The sequence below is a fragment of the Podarcis raffonei genome, chromosome 18, assembly GCF_027172205.1.
Source record: "Podarcis raffonei isolate rPodRaf1 chromosome 18, rPodRaf1.pri, whole genome shotgun sequence".
NCBI classification, from domain to species: Eukaryota; Metazoa; Chordata; class Lepidosauria; order Squamata; family Lacertidae; genus Podarcis; species Podarcis raffonei.
In genome coordinates, this window is record NC_070619.1 from 8,049,537 (window position 1) to 8,067,237 (window position 17,701).

Consider the following 17,701-nt stretch of genomic DNA (forward strand, 5'->3'; position numbering starts at 1 on the left):
CCTTAGCCTATCTATTATTTTGCAAGTGTTTCTATTTAATTTATCTTAGCATATTTGGATAAATAGTCTTTGAATTTCTTCCATTCTTCCTCCTTCTGGTCGCGGATTCTTCCGGTCAGGTCGGCCAGCTCCAAAAAGTCCATCATCTTCATTTGCCATTCCTCCACTGTTGGGACTTCTTGTGTTTTCCAATTCTTGGCTAACAAAATTTGAGCTGCAGTTGTGGCATAGAAAAAAAATCTAACTTTTTTGGGGCAATTCCAAACCTGCTAATCCAAGAAGAAAGGCCTCTGGTTTCTTAACAAATGTGTATTTCAACATTTTTTTCAATTCATTATAAATCTTCTCCCAGAAGTCTTTCACCTTGGGACAAGTCCACCACATATGATAAAAGGTACCTTCCTTTCCTATACATTTCCAGCATAGATTATCACTGTTGTGCTTTGCTAATTTTACAGGGGTTAAGTACCATCTATACATCATTTTCATAATGTTTTCCTTTAACACCGTACATGCAGTGAACCTGACCCCTTTCCTCCACAACCTTTCCCAATCTTCAAGCATTATATTATGTCCCACATCTTTTGCCCCAAGGTGGTCAAATTAGTCTTGATCTGGTCTAAGACAGAGCTATGTATCTTAATTCTGCCCCCCGTCACTCCGCAGTGTCTTCTGGGACCTGTACTGCGCTGCACCTGATCGGAGGGAGACGTGCGAGCACTCGAGCGAAGCCAAGACCTTCCACGATTACGTGAGTACGCACGTTTGCCATCTCAAAGGCGTGGCATGCGAGGAAGGCGCGAGGAGGAGGGACGAGGAAAGAAGAAGAAAGAGCAAGGCCAGAGACCGATTCTTCTTGCTATAACGTTCAGCAGGGAGCAGTTTTGGGGAGGTGTGGGGGGGGGGGGAGGTTGTTGTTGTTGTTGTTTAGTTGTTTAGTCGTGTCCGCCTCTTTGTGACCCCATGGACCAGAGCACGCCAGGCACTCCTGTCTTCCACTGCCTCCCGCAGTTTGGTCAAACTCATGTTAGCAGCTTTGAGAACACTGTCCCACCATCTCGTCCTCTGTCGTCCCCTTCTCCTTGTGCCCTCCATCTTTCGCAGCATCAGGGTCTTTTCCAGGGAGTCTTCTCTTCTCATGAGGTGGCCAAAGTCTTAGAGCCTCGGCTTCAGGATCTGTCCTTCCAGTGAGCACTCAGGGCTGATTTCCTTCAGAATGGAGAGGTTTGATCATCTTGCAGTCCATGGGACTCTCAAGAGTCTCCTCCAGCACCAGAATTCAAAAGCATCCATTCTCCGGCGATCAGCCTTCTTGATGGTCCAGCTCTCACTTCCATACATCACTACTGGGAAAACCATAGCTTTAACTATACGGACCTTTGTTGGCAAGGTGATGTCTCTGCTTTTTAAGATGCTGGGGGGGGAGGTTAACCCCCCAATAATAATAAATGATTTTGTCAATTGAGAACCTCCCAGATGTGTCTGACTACAGCTCCTCGTCTGGCGCTCCCTAAAACATCTGCTGGGCGCCAGGTTACCAAATACTCCACAGCTATAGAGACCTAGCAGACAAATTTTTCTGTTTTTGCATTTCAAGCGCCTATTTTGCCCAGGCCAGTGCAGGCAATTAAGAAGAGACCCTTCCGCAACAGTTAATTAGCATCCCTTTTTAATTTTCTCACGGTTTTTAATTTTATTTATTTATTTGTTGTTGTTGTTGTTGTTCTATTTCGCTGCTGTAAACCCCCCCAAAATTATGACATGGCGATATACAAATCGGATGGTTATAAAACCACAGGGTGGGGGGTGGGATTTGAAAGACTGTTTTAAAATTGGGGGAGGAAATGTGTCAACCTCGAAAACCAGCAACGAGGAAAGACACATTGACAGGGAAAATTAAAATTGCCTGTAATTGGGGGTGTGGAGCGAAGGATAGGTAGAAGAGAATTCATCGTTCTTTGGTCGACTCTCTCTGTTTTCCGAGAATGAGCTCTGTGTGGCTGCTTCTGTAGGTGGCTGGCATCTCTACACCTCTCGCTGAGCATCCTTCCCTGCCGGTTTCCATGGAAACCGCATCCTTTCTGGACCATCTTTCCCCCAGCACACACACACACACACACAGACAGACAGACCCACAGCCCCCCGGCTCTGCCTGCCTCCCCCCTTCTCTCTCTCTCTCTTTGCTGGGGGGCCAGCGAGACTTAAGATGTTGGGTGAACGTAGAATCGTAGCCTCAGAAGGGACCCTGGCGGTCATCTAGTCCAACCCGCGGCAACGCAAGAAGATGCAGCTGTTGGATCCAGCCAGTGGGCCGGCATCCTGTTCTCACAGTGGCGGCCAGCCAGACCCCCCTGGGAAACCAGGGTGCAGGATCCGAGTGCGAGAGCAACTCTCCCTTCCTGGAGGTTCACAGCAACTGGGATTCAGCAGCACCGTTTCCTCCAGTTCTGGAATAGGGGGCATAGCCATTCTGGCTACTTACCCATCAATAGCCCTCTCCCCCTTCCTTTAATTTGTACAGTCCTCGTTTGAAGCCATCCAAATTCATAGCCATCGCTGCCTCAAGGGCAGGGAGTTCCATAGTTTAACTCTGCGACGCCTAAAAAAGTCTGGCCGCTCAGGGCATGCGGAGCATTGGATTCATAATAATAATAATAATTTATTATTTGTACCCCGCCCATCTGGCTGGGTTTCCCCAGCCACTCTGGGCGGCTTCCAACAAAGATTAAAAATACATTAAAATGTCACACATTAAAAACTTCCCTGAACAGGGCGGCCTTCAGATGTCCGTCAGGTAGTTGTTTATCTCTTTGACATCTGATGGGAGCGCGTTCCAAGGGAGGGCGCCACCACCGAGAAGGCCCTCTGCCTGGTTCCCTGTAGCTTCGCTTCTCGCAATGAGGGAACCGCCAGAAGGCCCTCGGAGCTGGACCTCAGTGTCTGGGCTGGACGACGGGGGTGGAGACGCTCCTTCGGGGATACTGGGCCGAGGCCGTTTAGGGCTTTCAAGGTCAACACCAACACTTTGACTTGTGCTCGGAAACGTCCTGGGAGCTAATGTAGGTCTTTCAAGACCGGTGTTATGTGGTCTCGGCGGCCGTTCCCAGTCCCCAGGATGGCTGCCGCATTCTGGATTAGTTGCAGTTTCCAAGTCACCTTCAAAGGTAGAGCGCATGGCAGTAGTCCAAGCAGGAGATAACCAGAGCATGCACCACTCTGGCCAGACAGTCTGCAGGCAGGGTGGGTCTCATCCTGCGTATCAGGGACGCTCTATAGGTACCACTCCAGCAGGAAAGTAAACGGCGTTTCCGTGCGCTGCTCTGGTTCGCCAGAAGCGGCTTAGTCCTGCTGGCTACATGACCCGGAAGCTGTATGCCGGCTCCCTTGGCCAGTAAAGCGAGATGAGCGCCGCAACCCCAGAGTCGGCTACGACTGGACCTTTGGTCAGGGGTCCCTTTGCCTTTACCTTTAAAAGCATTCTTGTTCAGACAGGCTTGGAAAACAACGCAAGTTCTAATGCGTTTTTAGTCTACTGTTATTTCAACTTTTTTTTTTAAGCCTCAATTTGCTGCTGTTGATTTTTCTTTGGGCACAATTGTACTGTTTCATTTTTATTTTTATTGTTAACTGTTTTCAGGCTCTTTTGTTTGTGTGTGTGTGTTTTTTTGCACACTCGAGCAGTGTATACGTTTGCGAAATAAATAAATACAGTGGTACCTCGGGTTACATACGCTTCAGGTTACAGACGCTTCAGGTTACACACTCCGCTAACCCAGAAATAGTGCTTCAGGTTAAGAACTTTGCTTCAGGATGAGAACAGAAATCGTGCTCCGGCGGCAGCAGGAGGCCCCATTAGCTAAAGTGGTGCTTCAGGTTAAGAACAGTTTCAGGTTAAGAACGGACCTCTGGAACGAAATAAGTACTTAACCCGAGGTACCACTGTATTAGCATCTCTGTCGCCCACTCTCATCTCTGAGACCCCCTCAGATACCAGAACTGGCTGCCTCTGGCCAGGGATTTATGGTCCATGTTGTTTTTTCCAAATCTGGATTATTGGAATCGTAGAAAAGAACAGTAGAATCACAAGAGTTAAAAAGGGACCCCGTGGGGTCATTTAGTCCAACCCACTTGCTGCTTTGACCTACCTGCTTTCCTTCTTTTCTCGACAGAGCTCCACGGCCGCACCCAGTCCTGTGATGGCGAATGTGGCCCCCGGGGATGGAATGGCACCCAGTCCGATGATGTCTGGCTTTTTCCAGGTAAGGCTTGCGGGGTCTCAGGTCTGAGCCGGCAAAGCTCCTCTTCCTTTCTCTTTATAATAATAATAATAAATTTTTATTTACATCCCGCCCTCCCCAGCTGAAGCCGGGGTCAGGGCGGCTAACAACAATAAAACAATACAACGTTCTAAAATCATTTCATTATAAAATCAAATCAAATCAAATTGATGGCAACCATTGGGCTAGAAGTTCTGTGAAGATTGCCAAAGGAGGGAGTCAGGCTGTGCCCTGGCCAAAGGCCTGGTGGAACAGCTCTGTCTTGCAGGCCCTGCGGAAAGATGTCAAGTCCTGCAGGGCCCTAGTCTCTTGGGACAGAGCGTTCCACCAGATCGGGGCCACAGCCGAAAAAGCCCTGGCTCTGGTTGAGGCCAGCCTAACCTCTCTGTGGCCTGGGACCTCCAAGATGTTTTTGTTTGAAGATCGTAAGGTCCTCTGTGGGACATACCAGGAGAGGCGGTCCCGTAGGATTTTCTCTCCTGGAATGGAACCTCCAGCTGCAGGAGCAGTCTACATCAGACCTCGGCCCGACAGGGAGAACCTGTGAATTAGATGGTGCCTTGCTTGTGGAATTTCCTGGGGTGGGGTGGGGAAGGTGGGGGTCATATGTAAATTATGTGGGGAGGGGGATGGCTAGGGTGGGGGGGAACAGGAGAGGGAAATCCGGAGGCAGAGAGAAGCTCTTATCTTCCCTGGTGTGTGTGAACCAACAGCTCCCCCTAGAGGAATCCCAGTCGACTCAGCTTCCGACGACTGGGCTTCATAAACGTTGCTGCCTCTGACCTCGGAAGCCAAGCGAAGCCGTTGCAGCAGTGATAGCCATCAATCACTCTCTACCGTTCCCATCAATTTGGCCGGCTCTCTTTCGAAGCCGTCCGGTTTGGCGGCCGTCCTTGTCTCTTGTGGCAGGGAGTTCCACAGGCTCTGCGCTGCTGGAAGAAGTCCTGTCTTTCCCCCCGTCCTGGATCCTCATGGTCAGCTCTGGCAGTCTGAGAGAGGGAGGGGAAAAATACTTCCATTTCCCTGTGGCATGCATTGTTTTACAAACTTAAAAAAGTCCCAAACCAGGGGTCAGCAAACTTTTTCAGCAGGGAGCCGGTCCACTGTCCCTCAGACCTTGTGGGGGGCCGGACTATATTGGGAGGGGGGAATGAACGAATTCCTATGCCCCACAAATAACCCAGAGATGCATTTTAAATCAAAGGACACATTCTACTCATGTAAAAACACGCTGATTCCCGGACCGTCCGCGGGCCGGATTGAGAAGGCTATTGGGCTGGATCCGGCCCCCGGGCCTTACTTTGCCTACCCCTGGTCCCAAACCCTGCAACCTTCCCTCATAATAGACCTCCATCTCTTGGTTTTATCACTCAGAACACCCTTTTTCCGAACGTTTTCCAACCCTACAATATCCTTTTTTAGCTAAGGCGACCAGAACACTCCCAATTCCAGCCGCAGCATCAATTTATCTAACGGTATTACGACGCCGGCAGCTTTTATTTTCAGTTCCTTCCCGAATGATCCCTTCTGAACTTTCTGATCACTGTACCCCAACCTTCTCCCCAAGTGGGGGGGCACCTTCCGTTTTTGCTCATCAGTTGGGAAAATGGCATTTTTTGGGGGTGAGAATGGGAGGCTGGAGCCATGGCCTAGTGGTCCTTTCCCCCATAACTCTGTTTCTGTTTCCCTCCGTGCCCCACAAGGGACCTCCAGGCTCCCAGCCGCCCCCCCAGGGCTCACCACACCACCCCACTGCCGCGATGATGGGGCTGCAAAGTCAGGTGAGACCACAGAGCCATTCTGCTGCGACGTTTCTGCATTCTCACTCTATAAAGATTCCACCATTGTAGGGGGCTGGACTGGATGACCTTCGGGGTGTCCCCTTCCCACTCGACGATTCGACGTCGCTTGCAAATCCTATCCCCCCCTTTTTGGTAACACTGGGGGTTGACCCATGGAATAATAATAATAATAATCATTCATTATTTATACCCCGCCCATCTGGCTGAGTTTCCCCAGCCACTCTGGGTGGCTCCCAATCAAGTGTTAAAAACAATACAGCATTAAATATTAAAAACTTCCCTGAACAGGGCTGCCTTCAGATGTCTTTTAAAGATAGGATAGCTGCTTATTTCTTTCACATCTGAAGGAAGGGCGTTCCACAGGGTGGGCGCCACTACCGAGAAGGCCCTCTGTCTGGTTCCCTGTAACCTCACTTCTCGCAATGAGGGAACTGCCAGAAGGCCCTCGGCGCTGGATCTCAGTGTCCGGGCTGAACGATGGAGGTGGAGACGCTCCTTCAGGGATACTGGGCCGTTTAGGGCTTTCAAGGTCAGCGCCAACACTTTGAATTGTGCTCGGAAACGTACTGGGAGCCAATGCAGATCTCTCAGGACCGGTGTTATGTGATCCCGGCAGCCACTCCCAGTCACCAGTCTAGCTGCCGCATTCTGGACTAGTTGCAGTTTCCGGGTCACCTTCAAAGGGAGCCCCACGTAGAGCGCATTGCAGTAGTCCAAGCGGGAGATAACTAGAGCATGCAGCACTCTGGCGAGACAGTCTGTGGGCAGGTAGGAATTGCAGAATTGTCCAACCTCCTGCATCACAGGAATTTCCTCCTGAAAGATAGAGGCATCAGAGATGGTTTTAGGGTAGGGGCCTCTGAAATTTGAGAGCCCCCAGCCCGCCACTGGGGCTTGCAAATGTCTGCTTGCAATTTTTTAAAGCTGTGCTTCTGCCCCACACTCTTGCCAGGGACTGCTTGGCTCTCACTTGTGGGGTGCCTCAGGGTTCTGTCCTCTCCCCTGTGCTTTTCAACATCTACATGCAGCCGCTGGGAGAGATCATCAGGGGGTTGGAGCTGGGTGTTCATCAATATGCGGATGATACCCAGCTCTACCTCTCTTTCAAATCAGAACCAGTGAAGGCGGTGAAGGTCCTGTGTGAGTGTCTGGAGGCGGTTGGAGGATGGATGGCGGCTAACAGATTGAGGTTGAATCCTGACAAGACAGAAGGACTCTTTTGGGGGGACAGGAGGCAGTCAGGTGTGGGGGACTCCCTGGTCCTGAACAGGGTAACTGTGCCACTGAAGGACCAGGTGCGCAGCCTGGGAGTCATTCTGGACTCACAGCTGTCCATGGAGGCGCAGGTCAATTCTATGTCCAGGGCAGCTGTCTATCAGCTCGACCTGGTACGCAGGATGAGACCCTCCCTGCCCACAGTCTCGCCAGAGTGGTGCATGCTCTAGTTATCTCTCCCTTGGACTACTGCAATGTGCTCTACGTGGGGCTGCCTTTGAAGGTGACCCGGAAACTACAACTAATCCAGAATGCAGCATCTAGACTGGGGACTGGGGGTGGCCGCTGGGACCATATAACACCGGACCTCAAAGACCTGAAAGATCAGTAGCCAAGCTGGGTTCTGCACAGTCACAAAAACAAAACCGCAAAATAAATAGCAGCCATATATAGACCTCAGCGTAGCACTCAAAGCGGAAGCGATGCACTCAAAACGGAGCATGTTCAGCTTCCGAAAAAAGGTTCGCAAACTGGAACTCTTACTTCCGGGTTTGCAATGTTCGGGTTCCAAGTTTTTCGAGAACTAGGCTGTTTGGAAACCAAGGGACCACTGTATAGAAGGAGAGGGAGTGGCAGAGAGGAGCCTGGCTGGCCAAAAGTCACAGCTGTCTCCCGCACTTGCTGTGACAAACTCCCCTCCTCTTATCTCCCAAGAACCAGGAGAGGCATGAAAAGGGCGGGGGAGAGGTTGGCTGTCCTCAGGCACAGTCTCCTATCGCTTGGCAAAAACCCTGGAGAGGAGGGGACTCAAGACTGCTGCGGGGAGGTGGGAAGCTTCGATTTTGGCAACTTGATTCCCACGGAAGAATAGCTGCTTTGCTCATTAGGCCTGGCAATCGGCCAAGTCTGTGCAGATCGCGTTTTTGGCTAAGGGATAGCTAACTCCAGTGTGATTTACGGCCGACTTGCTCTTTGACTCTCTGTGTGTCTCCCGCAGCCGTTCATGTCTCCACGCTTCCCGGCCGGACTGCGGCCTTCGCTGCGGATGCCAAGCCAGGTGAGACCACCCACCAAAGGGCACCCACCCAGTCCGTAGGGTTGTTGTTGTTTAGTTGTTTAGTCGTGTCCGCCTCTTCATGACCCCCTGGACCAGAGCACGCCAGGCACTCCTGTCTTCCACTGCCTCCCACAGTTTGGTCAAACTCATGCTGGTAGCTTCCAGAACACTGTCCCACCATCTCGTCCTCTGTCGTCCCCTTCTCCTTGCGCCCTCCATCTTTCCCAGAATCAGGGTCTTTTCCAGGGAGTCTTCTCTTCTCATGAGGTGGCCAAAGTCTTGGAGCCTCAGCTTCAGGATCTGTCCTTCCAGTGAGCACTCAGGGCTGATTTCCTTCAGAATGGAGAAGTTTGATCTTCTTGCAGTCCATGGGACTCTCAAGAGTCTCCTCCAGCACCAGAATTCAAAAGCATCCATTCTTCGGCCATCTGCAAAACCTTTCCTTCAGGTAGTGGCGGAAACGATCTCCCTGGTCAAAGGCGCTGTGGATTTCTTTTAACACGGCAACCCCGGGGTTGTCTTCAGCAGAGAGGCAGTGCGGTTTAGTGGTTAGAGTGCCGGCTTAGGGTCCAGGAGAGACCAGGGTTCAAAACACACACACCCAATTCGTCCAGGAAGCTGACTTGGAGACCAGTCATTGTCTCTCAGCTTAGCCTACCTCGCAAGACTGTTGTTGGAATTCAGTGAAGGGGGCCAGTTTCTTGGAGGAAAACAAAGTGAGATAGAAATGTATAGTACAGCATTAAATATTAAAATATTTAAAACTTCCCTGAACTTCTCTTTCAATGTGTCTACTCTGAGTAGGACCAGCTTTGGGAAACCACCACCCTCCTTTCCCAAAACAACACCCCAACAATTTGCCTGGTCGCTTCCCACCTCTGGACAAATGGAATATTTCATTTCCTAGACCTGACAACTCCTCATTTTTTAATTTTCACATTATCCCCGCTTGTCTTTCAGATATATCTTCTTCCATCTCCCCCGCCTTTTATTTTCTTTATGTATATATCATTTGCCCTGCATGTATGTTGAACATCTGGGTGTTGCTGTCCCATCCGGATTTTCGGATCTCACCCAGGCTAGCTTAATCTGTTTTCGTTTTAACTTTTCGAAAGTTTTACTTTATCGCGGTTTATGTTTCCTGTTGAGAATTTTATTGTCTCTGTTTTTTTGGGGGGGTAAACTGCTTTGGGGGTGTCCTTCTTGTTTTAACAACCGGGTGATATATAAATTTTATGAAACGACATCAATAAAAATAGATCTCTGTAGCGTGTGCAGGTATCCCAATGTGGGGGATAGGTAAGGTGATTCTTAACCCACCCCAATCGATCTAGTTTGTAAAATATATATACCACTTGTGTGTGTGTGTGTGTGTGTGTGTGTATTTGGGGAAACCCAACAACCTTAGGGACGCGGGTGGCGCTGTGGGTTAAACCACAGAGCCTAGGACTTGCCAATCAGAAGGTCGGCGGTTCGAATCCTCGCAACGGGGTGAGCTCCTGTTGCTCTGTCCCTGCTCCTGCCAACCTAGCAGTTCGAAAGCACGTCAAAGTGCAAATAGATAATTAGGTACCACACTGGCGGGAAGGTAAACAGTGTTTCTGTGCACTGCTCTGGTTCGCCAGAAGCGGCTTAGTCATGCTGGCCACACGACCCGGAAGCTGTACGCCGGCTCCCTTGGCCAGTAAAGCGAGATGAGCCCCGCAACCCCAGAGTCGGCCACGACTGGACCTAATGGTCAGGGGTCCCTTTACCTTTAACAACCTTAAAGAGGTTTACGAAAGGAAAAATGCAATGAAATTGTCAGATCAAAAGCAAAACAAAAACCAACAGCACACGGTTAAAAACAAGTATTTAAAACATTTTTTAAAAACCAGAAGATTGGAAAATGTTTATTGAATATGTGGGTGAAAACTCTGCACGTTTGAAAACGTTGGCCGCACTAAGATAAATTCAACAGTGTAAATAAGTTTTGATGGCTGTAACCATGGATCACCGAATGGTTTACTTTGAGCAAAATATGCAGGGATTTGTGTAAAACGAACCATGGGAAGAGAAGGGAAGTTGTTGATATTTTAAGGTTGTTTAAATGAACGTCAATGTAAAACAGAAAAAATTAATAAAAAAAGCACATCAAGCGGAAAGCTATATGGTTAGGCTCTTACTTGCTGTGATGGACAATTTCCCTGGACAATTTCTATTTTTCTATTTCCCTGGTCGATTTTTGTGTGTGCAAAATTAAATAAAATGTGGAAAAAATTAAAAACATATAAAACATTTTTTTTTAAAAAAAAACCCAAACAAAACCAAGATTAATTAAGACCCATGTCGACCTTGTACGTGGCGTTGCCTAAACAAAGATGTGTGTAGCAGACGCCAAAAGAAAAACAGCAACGGCCTGGGATCAAGTGGCAGGGAGTTCCAAAGTTGAAGACAGGTTTATGTGCTCAGATTCATTGCTCTTGCGTTTCCTCCAATAGCCACCGGGGGGCGTGCCTGGACCCCAGCCTCCCATGTCCAGCGCGATGGACCCTGGGTCATGGGTGCAAGGTGAGTTGTGGGGTCGGGGGCGACGAAGTTCGCCTGGCAAATGGGTGGGGGGCTGTGGAAGAAGCTGGTTTTTGTCCCCAAGTCAGGCTCAGCGCAGTTGGCCTCCCCCTGTCCCCAACTTCCTGGGGGGGGGTGGCGGCATTCCAGGGGTTTGCACAAAAGATCCTCTGCAGAAGACGTTTGCTTTCTGTATGCCAAGCAAAATTCGGGCCCTCACTTCAAAAACAGACCCAATATTTATTAAAGGTAAAGGGACCCCTGACCATTAGGTCCAGTCGTGACCAACTCTGGGGTTGCGGCGCTCATCTCGCTTTACTGGCCGAGGAGATGTGGAAGCTTTTGTAGAATTTGTACAGTCATACCTTGGGTTATGGAACGCAGGTGGCGCTGTGGGTTAAACCACAGAGCCTAGGACTTGCTGATCAGAAGGTCGGCGGTTCGAATCCCCACAATGACGGGGTGAGCTCCCATTGCTCGGTCCCTGCTCCTGCCAACCTAGCAGTTCCAAAGCACGTCAAAGTGCAAGTAGATAAGTAGGTACCGCTCCGGTGGGAAGGTAAACGGCGTTTCCGTACGCTGCTCTGGTTCGCCAGAAGCGGCTTAGTCCTGCTGGCCACATGACCTGGAAGCTGTATGCCAGCTTCCTCGGCCAGTAAAACGAGATGAGCGCCGCAACCCCAGAGTCGGCCACAACTGGACCTAATGGTCAGGGGTCCCTTTACCTCGGGTTACAGACGCTTCGGGTTGCGCGATTTCAGGTTGTGCACCGCGCCAAATCCAGAAGTTCTGGAACAGGTTACTTCCAGGTTTTGGCGCTTGCGCATGCACAGAAGCACTAAATCACGCTTTGCACATGCACAGAAGTGCTGAATCGAAACCTGCGCAGACGCGGCGCTGCGGGTTGCGGACTTGCTTCCCACACGGATCACGTTCGCAACTCGAGCGTCCACTGTACTCTTAAAATGGAAAGGGGACAAACCATCACAAGAGGTGTTGGAATTTTGGGAGGTCGGATAGTTACAATGGATTGGTCTCAGGGGTGTGGGGTGAACTTTTTTATTCTTCTTTATCTATGATAATTACATTGTCAAAATAAAATAATAATAATAATAGAAAACAAATACCAAAAAAACCAGACCTAAGCTTACGGATCTCATGAGGTTAGCAAGCAGGTTCTGTGTCGCTGCCTTAAGTGTCTTCTTGTTCCTTCTCTTCTCTCCTCCTCACTAGGGCACCCCTCCGTGGGTCCAGTGCAGCGCATGAGCCCCCCACGTGGCCTGACAGGGATGGCCCCACAGGTGAGCAACCCCAAACTGACGCCCGGGGTCACCAAATGCCCAGAATTCGCATTGAGGTTCCTGGGTCTCTTTGAAGGTGTTGCTGACTGGTTGGGTGCTAGGAACCAGCTGGGTGATCCCCAAGGGAAGAAGGCTCAGAGCCCAGGGATTGCTGGTGGGACAACGACGAGTGGTTAGAGGGAGAAGACTGGGAGGAGCAGGTGTCAGAAGCTGGAGAGGCAACAGGGCTTAGTGAGCGGGGAGAGTCTGTGCCAGAGAGCAGTTCAGAACTGGAGGCTGAAGCAGCAGAGGAGGGTGGCCAAGAGAACAGAGATGAAGAGTCCCGGGTGTCTTCTTCTGCTGCAACCAGCTGCCCTCCCTTCTGGTTCTCCCAGAACCAGGATCATAGCTGTCAACTTACAGATTTGAAAATAAGGGACCAGCTGCCTCAAAAATAAGGGATCAGCAGTCAAAATAAGGGATTTGGGCTTAGCTTATACAGAAATCCGCCACTCCTGGAGCCATGCTGCTTTTGCTGCCACTGACTGTGTTTTGCAGGGGGTTGGACTAGTTGATCCTAAGGGTCTACAACTCCGACCAAAGAAGAGTGGCAGACAAAACTGATGAACGACGTCCAGATGGCAAAGCTTACAGGCAGAATTAGAAACCAGGAAGAGGACCTCTTTAATAAAGAATGGGGAAAGTTTATCATTTAGTCGAAAAGCTATTGTCAAGAGTTACATACATTGGTAGGATGGACAGAAAACTTGTAGTAAAAACTTGAACTACGGGTGGACAAATGATTTATAAAAATAGAGTTATGAAAGGGATATAGAGGGGGGAATCACTACATAAGATGCTGCACTGGTTGGAGGGGATGCTAAGCAGCACGTCGGGGCTGCCGTCGTCCTGGCGCGAGGAGTTCCATCGGCCCTTCCGTGTCCGAGAGGGAGGGAGGGAGGGAGAGAGACTCTCGCCCATGCCGCCTGTGAGCCCTGCATGAGACGGTTGCGGTGCCGCGGCGGCCGCTGAAGCGCCGCCATTCTGCGTCCATCCCCTCCTCTTCCTCCTCCCTCAGGCCGCCTCCTCAGCCTCCGCTGCCGCCTGCGGCTTCCCCTGGCAGCGCGGTGGAAGTCTCGCAAGAGAGGGACTGCCCGCCCGCCGCCACCCGTCTCCTCACGACGCTCCCCTGAGGAGGAAAAGGGAGAGACGGAGACGCGGCAGCTCATGCACGCGCTCTCTCTCGCGGCAGAGGACCCCTAGCCGCTGCTTCCCTCCCGAGCCGGGCAAGCATGAAACCCGGGAAATTTAAGGGACATCATCAATAAGGGACAGCAGCGGGAAATGGCGCTGGGATAAGGGAGTTTCCCGCCAAATAAGGGATGGTTGACAGCTATGACCAGGAGAGGCATGAAAAGGGCATAGGGGAGGTTGGCTTTCTGCAGGCATAGTCTCCGATTGCTTGAGGAAAGACCCAGGAGAGGAGGAGATTTAGGCCAGGGGTCAGCAAACTTTTCCAGCAGGGGGCTGGTCCACCGTCCCTCAGACCTTGTTGAGGGCCAGATTATATTTTGAGGGGGCAAACGAACAAATTCCTATGCCCCACAAGTAACCCAGAGATGCATTTTAAATCAAAGGACACATTCTAAAAGCACACTGATTCCTGGACCGTCCGCAGGCTGGATTTGGAAGGCGATTGGGCCGGATCCGGCCCCTGGGCCTTAGTTTGCCTACCCATGATTTAGGCAGTTGTCATGGACTGGTTAGATGCAGAAGAGGCAACCGGCTAGGGAACCCCCAGGGGAAGAAGGCTCAGAGCCCAGGGTGGAAGGATGGAACAACGATGAGCGGTCAGAGGGAGAAGAGGGATCAGACTAGGAGAAGCAGTCAGAAGTGTTTTGTCCTCCTGCTGCAACCAGCCACCCTCCCTTCTGGTCTCCCAGAACCAGGAGAGGCGTGAAAAGGGTGGAGGAAAGGTTGGCCGCATGCCGGCGCAGTCTCAGATTCCTGCGTGCGACCTCAGAAAGTAGTGATATTTCGATAGATCTTCTTTCTTCCTTAAACACTCATTATGCCCCACCTTGGGCGCAAGATTTTAAGGGACACATGTGGCACTGTGGGTTAAACCACAGAGCCTAGGACTTGCCGATCAGAAGGTCGGCGGTTCGAATCCCCGCAATGATGGGGTGAGCGCCCGTTGCTCGGTCCCTGCTCCTGCCAACCTAACAGTTTGAAAGCACGTCAAAGTGCAAGTAGATAAATAGGTACCGCTCCGGCGGGAAGGTAAACGGCATTTCTGTGCGCTGCTCTGGTTCGCCAGAAGCGGCTTAGTCATGCCGGCCACATGACCCGGAAACTGTACGCCGGCTCCCTCGGCCAGTAAAGCGAGATGAGCGCTGCAACCCCAGAGTCGGCCACAACTGGACCTAATGGTCAGGGGTCCCTTTACCTTTATGTCCTCTTAGTTTTGCAGTCAATTTCAGCATAGTCCCATCAGTTTCGTAAGCCGCTCCTCCTCCGTTGGTAACCTTTCCGCTTCTGTGCGTAAAAAGTTCTGGCTGCTGTTGTCCCGTACATAAATAAACTCAGCTGTCCCAGAACCTCTGTCCAAATTATTCCTAGTAAAAAGGCTTCGGGTATTGGGGGGGTGGAGATTGCCAATATAAACACCCTTTTCCATTCATTATATATCATTTCCCGAAAGCCCTTCACCTTGTCTTGGGAACACACCTCTTTTCTTACCCTCCAGAGTTACGGTGCTGTGATGAGACCCCCACAGGGATCCTTTGCAGGTCCTGGCATGCCGGCGATGAACACGTGAGGAACCTTCGGGTTGCTTTGCTTTTTGGGGAGGGGGTAGACAGCAGGAAACTGGAAGCTCCTGCAGCCAATCGGAAGCCCCGGCGGACGTTCGGGTTCCAAATAATGTTTGCAAACCGGAAACACTCACTTCCGGGTTTGCGGCGTTCGAGAACCAAAACGTCCCGAGTTCCAAGACTGTATAATAAATACCGTATTTTTTGCTCTATAAGACTCACTTTTCCCCTCCTAAAAAGTAAGGGGAAATGTGTGTGCGTCTTACGGAGCGAATGCAGGCTGCGCAGCTATCCCAGGAGCCAGAACAGCAAGAGGGATTGCTGCTTTCACTGCGCAGCGATTCCTCTTGCTGTTCTGGCTTCTGAGATTCAGAATGTTTTTTTTCTTGTTTTCCTCCTCCCAAAACTAGGTGCGTCTTGTGGTCTGGTGCGTCTTATAGAGCGAAAAATACGGTAAATGTTCAGGCTGGCATTGCAACAGTCGCTCGCGGCTCAGGTGGCCTCAGTGGCCTGGAGTGCCTTTCATCGGCTTCGGCTGGTGGCCCAGCTACGCCCCTATCTGAACAGGGATAGCCTAACTACTGTCTATGCTCTGGTAACCTCAAGGTTAGATTACTGCAATGCGTTCTACGTAGGGCTGCCTCTGAAGACTGTTCAGAATCTTCAGCCGGTGCAGAATTCAGCGGCCGGCTCACTCACCGGGTGGCAGGACGGTTTGAGCACATTGCACTGATCCCGGTCCGACTGCACTGGCTACCAATTAGTTTCCGGGCCCAATTCAAAGTGCTGGTTCTGACCTATAAAGCCTTAAATGACTCAGGACCGCAATACCTCAAGGACCACCTCTTTCCTTTCTAACCAGGCTTTTAGTTGGTCTGGTTGACATCCTATGCCCTTTTAAAATGTGGGGGTTTTTTGTGGGGAGGGGGCTGTTGGGTTGTTTTTATTTTTATTATATGGGACATGGGTGGCTCTGTGGGTTAAACCACAGAGCCTAGGACTTGCCGATCAGAAGGTCGGCGGTTCGAATCCCCACAATGACGGGGTGAGCTCCCGTTGCTTGGTCCCTGCTCCTGCCAACCTAGCAGTTCGAAAGCACGTCAAAGTGCAAGTAGACAAATAGGTACCGCTCCGGCGGGAAGGTAAACGGCGTTTCCGTGCGCTGCTCTGGTTCGCCAGAAGCGGCTTAGTCATGCTGGCCACATGACCCGGAAACTGTACGCCAGCTCCCTCGGCCAGTAAAGTGAGATGAGCACCGCAACCCCAGAGTCGGCCACGACTGGACCTAATGGTCAGGGGTCACTTTACCTTTATTCTATTCAAAGCGGCTCGCAGACGACAATAGAACATTGCAATGCAGCCTAAATGCAGCGTCGAATGCTCTGAACAAGCCCAGAAACAATCAAAAGTCCAAGGTGCTTCCGAAAAATGGCTAAAATGATCAATAGAATATATCAATGTATATATTTTCTCTCTCTTCTTTTTTGCAGAGGTCCTGGAGTGCGAAGCCCCTGGCCAAATATGAATGCAAACTCGGTAACTTAAAAAAAAAAATTAAAAACCCACCCCTGCCATAAAATTCTGAACTGCAGGATTCGTCCACTCTACTTGAACCCCACTTCCTAAGACCTCACCAATGTGATTTCTCCTTACAGAGAAAGGCTTGTTTATATGTTAAACTGAGCCCTCATGCGTGCTTTCTCCACGGACATGTATATGGGTGTTTGCACGAAAACTGTACCCTAGCCAGATGCACAAATATAGGGCAGGGGACACCTGGCTTGCTAGCAGTATATGTGAAAAGGATGTAAGGGGTCTTAACTTAACATGAGCCCGAAGTGTGATGCAGCAGCAAAAAAAGTGAATGCTATTCTAGGCTGCATTCACAGAAGTCTAGCGTCTAGAATCAGGTCAGAAAACTTTTTCAGCAGGGGGCCGGTCCACTGCCCCTCAGGCCTTGGGGGGGGCCGGATTATATTTTGAAAAGAAAAAAAAATAATGAATGAATTCCTATGGCACACAAATAACCCAGAGATGCATTTTAAATAAAAACACACATTCTAATCATGTAAAAACACCAGGCAGGAGCAATCTTATTTTTTGTTGCACCAGAGGGCAGGATTAGCGATGGTTCAGTGCCTGAACTCCTATTACAGTGGTACCTCGGGTTACATACGCTTCAGGTTACATACACTTCAGGTTACAGATTCCGCTAACCCAGAGATAGTACCTCAGGTTAAGAACTTTGCTTCAGGATGAGAACAGAAATCGTGCTCCGGTGGCGCAGCAGCAGCAGCAGGAGGCTCCATTAGCTAAAGTGGTTCTTCAGGTTAAGAACAGTTTCAGGTTAAGAACGGACTTCCAGAACGAATTAAGTACTGAACCTGAGGTACCACTGTACATCCCTCTCTGTCTGGTTTCTTTCAGATCCCGTATTCCTCCTCGTCTCCAGGCAGCTATGGGGTGAGTTTCACGTGGGGTGGCGTGAGAATCTGGGGGCGCTGAGACCCCCCGTGCAAGGGGTGTTTGGGTTTCGGTGCAGCACGAGTCTGTGTGGGGACACCGACCGGTGGAGAGATCTCATGAAAACACTTCTGGGTTTCTGTTTATCTTCTAGACCCAGCCGAACGCCACGGTCCTGTCTCTCTCTGCTTCCCCACAGGGCCCCCCTGGCACCCCCCTCCTGCCCAGCCCTGGAGGTGAGTTC

The 17,701-nt window shown here is 50.5% G+C and overlaps 1 protein-coding gene across 1 annotated transcript in view; it reads left to right on the top strand.

Moving 5' to 3' along the window:
• The window catches only part of LOC128405581 (single-stranded DNA-binding protein 4-like), a 39,827-nt gene that overhangs the window by 15,183 nt on the left and 6,943 nt on the right, over window positions 1-17,701 (top strand). The window contains exons 4-13 of the mRNA XM_053372359.1: window positions 667-751; window positions 4,170-4,259; window positions 5,981-6,058; window positions 8,292-8,351; window positions 10,832-10,901; window positions 12,132-12,199; window positions 14,928-14,995; window positions 16,485-16,530; window positions 17,422-17,478; window positions 17,657-17,693. Of these exons, the coding sequence (XP_053228334.1) occupies window positions 667-751; window positions 4,170-4,259; window positions 5,981-6,058; window positions 8,292-8,351; window positions 10,832-10,901; window positions 12,132-12,199; window positions 14,928-14,995; window positions 16,485-16,530; window positions 17,422-17,478; window positions 17,657-17,693 (659 nt within the window). The remainder of the gene's footprint in view (window positions 1-666; window positions 752-4,169; window positions 4,260-5,980; window positions 6,059-8,291; window positions 8,352-10,831; window positions 10,902-12,131; window positions 12,200-14,927; window positions 14,996-16,484; window positions 16,531-17,421; window positions 17,479-17,656; window positions 17,694-17,701) is intronic.